A 6,597-nucleotide genomic window follows, 5' to 3' on the forward strand; every position below is an offset into this window, starting at 1 on the left:
TCCTGAGCCTCTGTCTGCACCGAGCCAGCCCGGACACCGCGGGCACCGAGCCTCCCGGTCACCCCTGCTGCGGAAGCGGTGCGCTGGGTGCTAACCCGCGAGGCCTCCCAGAGCTCTCCGCAGTGGGGCCCAGCGCCCGCTCCCTTGGCCCTGCAGCCCAGCCTCTCCGCCTCCCAAACCCGCCCCCGCCCCTCGACAGCAGCGGGCGGCGGGGACACCCCGGGACGCGGGACGGCTGCGCCATGACGGCTGAGAGCCGGCCGCCGCCGCCGCAGACGGAGGCGCTGGCGGCCGTGAAGGAGGAGCGCGGTGAGGCTGGTACCGGGGTCCCGGCGGAGGCGGCGGGTCGCGGCGCGGGCGGGCGTCGGCGGAAGCGCCCCCTGCAGCGCGGAAAGCCGCCCTACAGCTACATCGCGCTCATTGCCATGGCCATCGCGCACGCGCCGGAGCGCCGCCTCACGCTGGGTGGCATCTACAAGTTCATCACCGAGCGTTTTCCCTTCTACCGCGACAACCCCAAAAAGTGGCAGAACAGCATCCGCCACAACCTGACGCTCAACGACTGCTTCCTCAAGATCCCGCGCGAGGCCGGCCGTCCAGGCAAGGGCAACTACTGGGCACTCGACCCCAACGCCGAGGACATGTTCGAGAGCGGAAGCTTCCTGCGCCGCCGCAAGCGTTTCAAGCGCTCGGACCTCTCCACTTACCCAGCCTACATGCACGACGCGGCAGCCGCCGCCGCCGCTGCCGCCGCCGCCGCTGCCGCCGCCATATTCCCGGGCGCGGTGCCCGCTGCCCGCGCGCCTTACCCGGGCGCCGTCTACGCGGGCTATGCCCCGCCGTCGCTCGGCGCGCCGCCCCCAGTCTATTACCCCGCTGCGTCGCCAGGTCCGTGCCGCGTCTTCGGCCTGGTGCCTGAGCGGCCGCTCAGTCCTGAACTGGGCCCCGCGCCGTCGGGGCCCGCGGGCTCCTGCGCCTTTGCCTCGGCGGGCGCTTCCGCCGCCTCCACCGGCTACCAGCCTGCGGGCTGCGCCGGGGCCCGACCTGCCAATGCCTCCGCCTATGCGGCCGCCTACGCGGGCCCGGATGGCGCGTACCCGCAAGGGGCAGGCAGTGCCCTCTTCGCAGCGGCTGGCCGGTTGGCTGGGTCCGCCTCGCCCTCCGCGGGTGGCAGCGGTGGTGGCGTCGAAACCGCGGTGGACTTCTATGGGCGCACATCGCCCGGCCAGTTCGGAGCGCTGGGGCCCTGCTATAATCCTGGTGGGCAGCTCGGAGGGAGCAGTGGAGGCACCTACCATGCTCGCCATGCGACTGCCTATCCCGGCGCTGTGGATCGATATGTGTCAGCCATGTGAGCCCAGCATACAGTCGAAAATTCCTAGATACCTCGGCTGTCCACACCAACTAAGTATCCCCAAGACCTGAGAACAGAACTGGAGAGAGGATTGAGAGCCGCGTAGAAGGAACCGGTGCAACACACACACACACACACACACACACACACACACACACACACACACACGGTTCGCTTTTGAAATGGGAGGAGGTGGGGAGGGGCTGCGGTGGCCCACGGACTGGGACAAAGGACCCTCGATAAGGCGAAGCTCCAAAGGACATGCCTTTCTGACATTCTACTGGGGAGAGTCCTTGGCCATAACGGGGCGCAGCGCAATGCCTACGCCAGAGTCTAGGATCCACATTGTGGGGAATCACGTCTTCACTCTTCCCCTATATTGCAAGAAACTCGGGCCTTTTTACACGGTTCTGCCTCTTGTGCCTTTGATTAGGTTACTGTAACAAAAAGGCTCCAATAGCATCTTCCTTAAGGTGCGGAGGATGAATTTGCAAGAGAAGTAGCCTCCCTCTTTAAAAAACAAAACAAAACAAAACAGGGAAATCTCTCTGCTCCGTTTGACTGGGGGCTGGTTTTCCCTGCCTCTAAGAACTACAGACCTCTTAGTCTGGACCGTTTGTGCCTCAGCTCTATAGTGTGACCTAAGTCTCACCGCCCACACCCCCAGTTCCCCCATCTGTTTGACAAGAGGGCTGTAGGATTGGACCCCCGTGTGATCTTTAAGGGCCCCACTGCTGTCATAGATGCCACCTTGCATATTTGGCAGCATAGGGGGGACCACCCAGGGCCTAGTCCTATTCCCAAGAACAGGAATAGAGGTCATGGCAACCGCCTAACCTAAAGTCTCTGGGTTGGTTCCAGGCAGCAATTATATTATAATTTCTTGAATCTTTTGAGCATGATGTGCTGATCATTTGGTAGTTGTTACTGCTAGGTCATAAATTCGGTTTTCTAATGAGGCAGGTAAAAATAAATTCTTCCATTGCCCACTCTTTCTTTTCATTAAGCAACCCCGGACCAAATTGGCAGACTAAAATTCAGAGAGACCACAGGAGTCAGGGGAGCCCTTTGGGGGCAGCTCTCCGTTGGTCGAGCCGGCTCTTCCATCCCTGGCACCCTCTGCCGCACGAAAAGGAAAGAGAAAAAACAACTGAGGCTGTCAGTGAAGTAAGCTTTAGAAAGAAACTGGATCTTTCACTTTGTTTTGTATCCGTTCGTTTTAAGCGTCAAGCTGACCAAAATCATAGAAAATCCAACCACTTTCTCACCGTTCTCTTGGGAGATCTTGTAAGTTTTTATTCTGGAGTGAACATTTCCAATGTTAAACACTCCGGAGGCTCGGTGTGCAGCTTTCAGATAAACCTGAGGATTCGGATGAACTGTTTTAATAAAAATCTTTCATCGAGTTCTGGCAAGAGAAACTCAGCCCCTTTCTGTGTAGTTAACTTGCTAGGGAAGAGGTGGGGATTGTGTGAGAAGACTGAAAACCACTCGTAATTTTTATTTTTAATTTTGGCAATTGCTCTGTCTTGTTCACAAAGACATGTGAATGTGATGTGATTCTGTCCAGACGGGTTATTTGTCTCAATCAGTACAGTCCAATAGAAGCGTAATGCAAACTACATGTGTAATTTAAAATTTTCTAGTAGCCATATTAATAAAATAAAAAACCAGCTGAGATTAACTAATACATTGTATTTAACCCAATATATCCAAACTATCATTTGAACATACACTCAATATATAAATTGTGGAGATATTTTATCTTTTTTAGACTAAATCTTCCAAATCTGGAGTGCATTTACACTAGCAGCTCATCTAAATTTACTGAGCCACATGCCAGGTGCTCAGTAGCAGTACGTGGCTGATGGCTACTGTATTGGACACCACAGGTCTAGATGCTGGCCCTTCCTGACTTCAGTGGTGGTAAATGACCATCTGGAGACAGGAGGCAGCTGGAGCACTGACCTTGCTGCAGTGGGTCCAGGTTCCAGATCCAGCCCTGAGACTTCGCAAAACTCTAGGTTTGGGGCCTCTCTCATCTCCCCATGGACCCTTGCGGGAATGAAATTAGAAGGTTCTTCATGTGCAGCCCAGAAGTCAAGATGCTTTGCCTAGTTAGCAGTTACCAGGAAAACCGAGAGCCCTCCACCCAGGGGTTTTGCCTTTGGCTGGCAAGAGCCCAGACGTGGTATTCCGGTTGGGGAAGGGTGGTCTATATGCCCAGTTAGTGCGGGAGTTGACCCTTTGTTTTTTCAGTTACCAAGACCAGTGCTTTGGCCATTAACTGTCAGTCCCTTTTTCTCCACTGTCCAATTTGTGAATGGGAATTTGTGGCCACCTCAGAGAGTCCTCCTTAAGTTAAAGGAGATGAGAGTTTCCGGAAAAGCGCTTTGTGAATTATAAAATGCTGGGCACAGGAGGGAGGAGAGGCTTTAACTTTTAAAGCGCCGTCTTCTCGAAGCCTCCTGGAGCGAGAAAGATGGGGTGCGAAAGTGAACGCATCTTCCCCTCTCTTCTCCCTTTTGTCAACTAGGACGTCAGGTGTGATTATGCCCTAGAAGAGGGTCTGGCCCGGAGAGAGAGGACATCGGGGAGCAGGGAACGGGGTGTGCGCAGCGGGAGCCAGCCGGGAGAGACGGGGAGACGTGGGAGGGTTGGATCAAGGCGTAGAAGACAGAGCGTCAGCGCTTCTCGACCTCTCCGTGGGCCTCGGACACCCGAAACTCGAGCGCCACCCGGCCTGCCTGGAATAGAAGCTGCGCGGGCGAGGGAGCGCCGCTCGGGCTTCAACCACAGCCCGAGTCACGGGCAGACCCTGCAGTCCGCGGGACTCCAGATCTTGAGAACATTTCACTGCGGGGTCTTGGAATATTCCAACTCTAGGAATCCCCAACCGTGGAACAGAACCTCCCTGTTCCCCCATCTGGGGGCTCAGAAGCGGGAGGTACGTTTCTCTTTTTCTTCTTCCTTTAACGAAGCTAGAAAAATCATTTGCCTCTCTCTGGGCCCTGCACCCCCAGCGTCGTGTGCAGGCGCCCCCGGGCTGTGGGTAATTAGATGCGTTCTTCCCTAATTGCCCAAGGCTCGTCAGAATTCGCCCCAGAGCTGTAACATTTATTTTCTTTCAAATTAACTTTGCTTTGCAATTAAGCTTAGGAAACCAGCAACAAAAGCAGACTTGGCCTGAGGTCGTTTACTACGAAAACGGATTAGGGAGACTTCTCCCCCAATTTACAGGGAAAGATTCCTGCGGCCAGCGTTTGGGGGAAGTGTCCCGACAACAGAGGCAAAGGGGGAGCAGGAAGCTGCTGGCGGCGGTTGTGGATGGTAACCGGCTTTGGCCTTCTTCCCCACCTCCGTGATTCGTGTGCCCAGAGGAATAAGAGTAACGTCCTTGAAATAAATTAGGGATGGTTAAAGCCGACCTACACACCCATGACATGAAGCTGATGTATATAGTTAGTTTACCCAGCACAGTCCATAAACATAATCTCATTTACTAAGAACTTTGTGAGAATGTTTCATTAAATTGTTTTTATTACAAAAATTGGTACATCTTCATTGTAAAAGAAAAAAACAAAAACAAGTTAGAAAGAAAGAAATAAAAGGAACCCATAGTTGGCCCAGAGCAATCACAGCAAACACCTCAATGAGTATCTTCTAGTTCTCCTTTTTGTTTTTCCTATGCAGGAGGCCTAAGTCTCAACTTTTGTCCTGAAAGGCTGTGAGATCTTGAACAATTTCCTTCCTACACTGAGTAGGCCTCATTCTTACCTGCTACAAAACTAGGGGGCAGGTCCCTTTTACTCTCACATTCTTGAACTTTTCTATTCTGGGTCACTTGAATCCTGAATGCAAGGGCCAGGATGCGCTCTGGCTCCTGTTGTCTTACATAAGAGACTGAAACCTTGCAACTTCACGCGTGGGCCATACACCAGCGGCAGGGACATCCCCTGGGAGCTCACTACAAATGCAGAAGCTCAGGTCCTACCCCACATCTTTAGACCAGAACCTGCATTTCAGCAAGACCCTCAGGTGATTCATATGCCCTAGGCAAAGAGGCAGAAATTTAGAGAAATGAAAAAAAAATGCATTATGTTGTCGAGATCAGAGATCCCAGAGTAACTTCCAGGAGTCCCCTGTTCCTGACCAAGAACCCCAACCAGTGATACCAGTGCTGCTTTGAGGCTCTGGCTGCACAGGGGAGCAGGCGGAGCTGCAAGGGAGGAAGGCCAGGTGGATCACTTCATCTCCTCCCTGGCTTGCACTTTCTGAGTCTTGGAATTTAGCCCTAGTGCATCTCACCTTATGTCCCCAGCCTTATGGGTGAACTATGACCTGGCATTCAGTGAGGTTATACCTGAAAGCATCTTGAAAGCTGGGCTGCCAGTTAGAGCCAGGGCAGGAAGATCTTGGATTCTGGTCTCTATACCCTCCCTAAGCAAAAGCCATTTCCCAAGTATGGAATAAACTTGGTCTCTGTTCCCTCAGCTCCAGCCCCAAATTTGGGAGTAGTTAGGGATTTTGGAGAAAAATAATGCTCTCTTCTTGGGACACAGTAGCCAGCAGGAAGGAACCCCCATCTCTGAGTTTGTCCTGGCCAAGGGATCCTCCAGTAGAGCCTTTAAGTGCCCCTTCGACAGCCTAAGATTCTGGACACTCTAATGAATTCTGTCCTGCCTTAAATAAACACCTTTCAGGAGAATTTGGTTTCCATGCTCATTTTGTTCCTGAGTGGAGCTGACTCCTGGTAACTAAGAAAAAGCATCCCTGATGAAAAGCAGTTCAGACAGAGGGCATGTCTCATGAAGAAGGGGGCTTGGGGTGCGTGGGTGGCTCAGTGGGTTGAGCCTCTGCCTCTGGCTTGGGTCATGATCTCAGGGCCCTGGGATCTAGCCCCACATCGTCGGGCTCTCTGCTAAACGGGGAGCCTGCTTCCCCCTCCCTCTCTGCCAGTCTTGTGATCTCTCTCTGTCAAATAAATAAATAAAATATTAAAAAAAAAAAAAAGAATGGGGCTAGAGCCCAGGATCATATACCAACTCACTGGGAGAACTAGGACTCTCATCTCAGTGCTCACATGCATTCTCAATAAGAATGCCATGAGTGTGTGTAGAGTTTCTACAGACCTAAAGGAAGAGCACATGACCTCTCCAAGATCTCAGAGCTGTAAGTGTTCAAGCAGGACTAGAACCTATGCCCCCTGCCCCAAGGGAGAGAGCGTTTGATTATCATCTTAA

General features: G+C 53.1%; 1 protein-coding gene across 1 annotated transcript; it reads left to right on the forward strand.

The window, feature by feature from the left end:
• Positions 1 to 242: 242 nt before the first annotated feature.
• FOXE1 (forkhead box E1) lies at positions 243 to 6,034 on the forward strand (the record flags this gene model as incomplete). The annotated part of the gene is made up of 1 exon (XM_080819370.1): positions 243 to 6,034. One exon carries the CDS (start codon positions 243 to 245, stop codon positions 1,353 to 1,355), a length of 1,113 nt encoding a protein of 370 aa, XP_080675496.1. The 3' UTR covers positions 1,356 to 6,034.
• Between the last annotated feature and the right edge of the window lie 563 nt (positions 6,035 to 6,597).

Source organism: Martes martes, assembly GCF_963455335.1.
Source record: "Martes martes genome assembly, chromosome: 12".
In the NCBI taxonomy this organism is placed as follows: Eukaryota; Metazoa; Chordata; class Mammalia; order Carnivora; family Mustelidae; genus Martes; species Martes martes.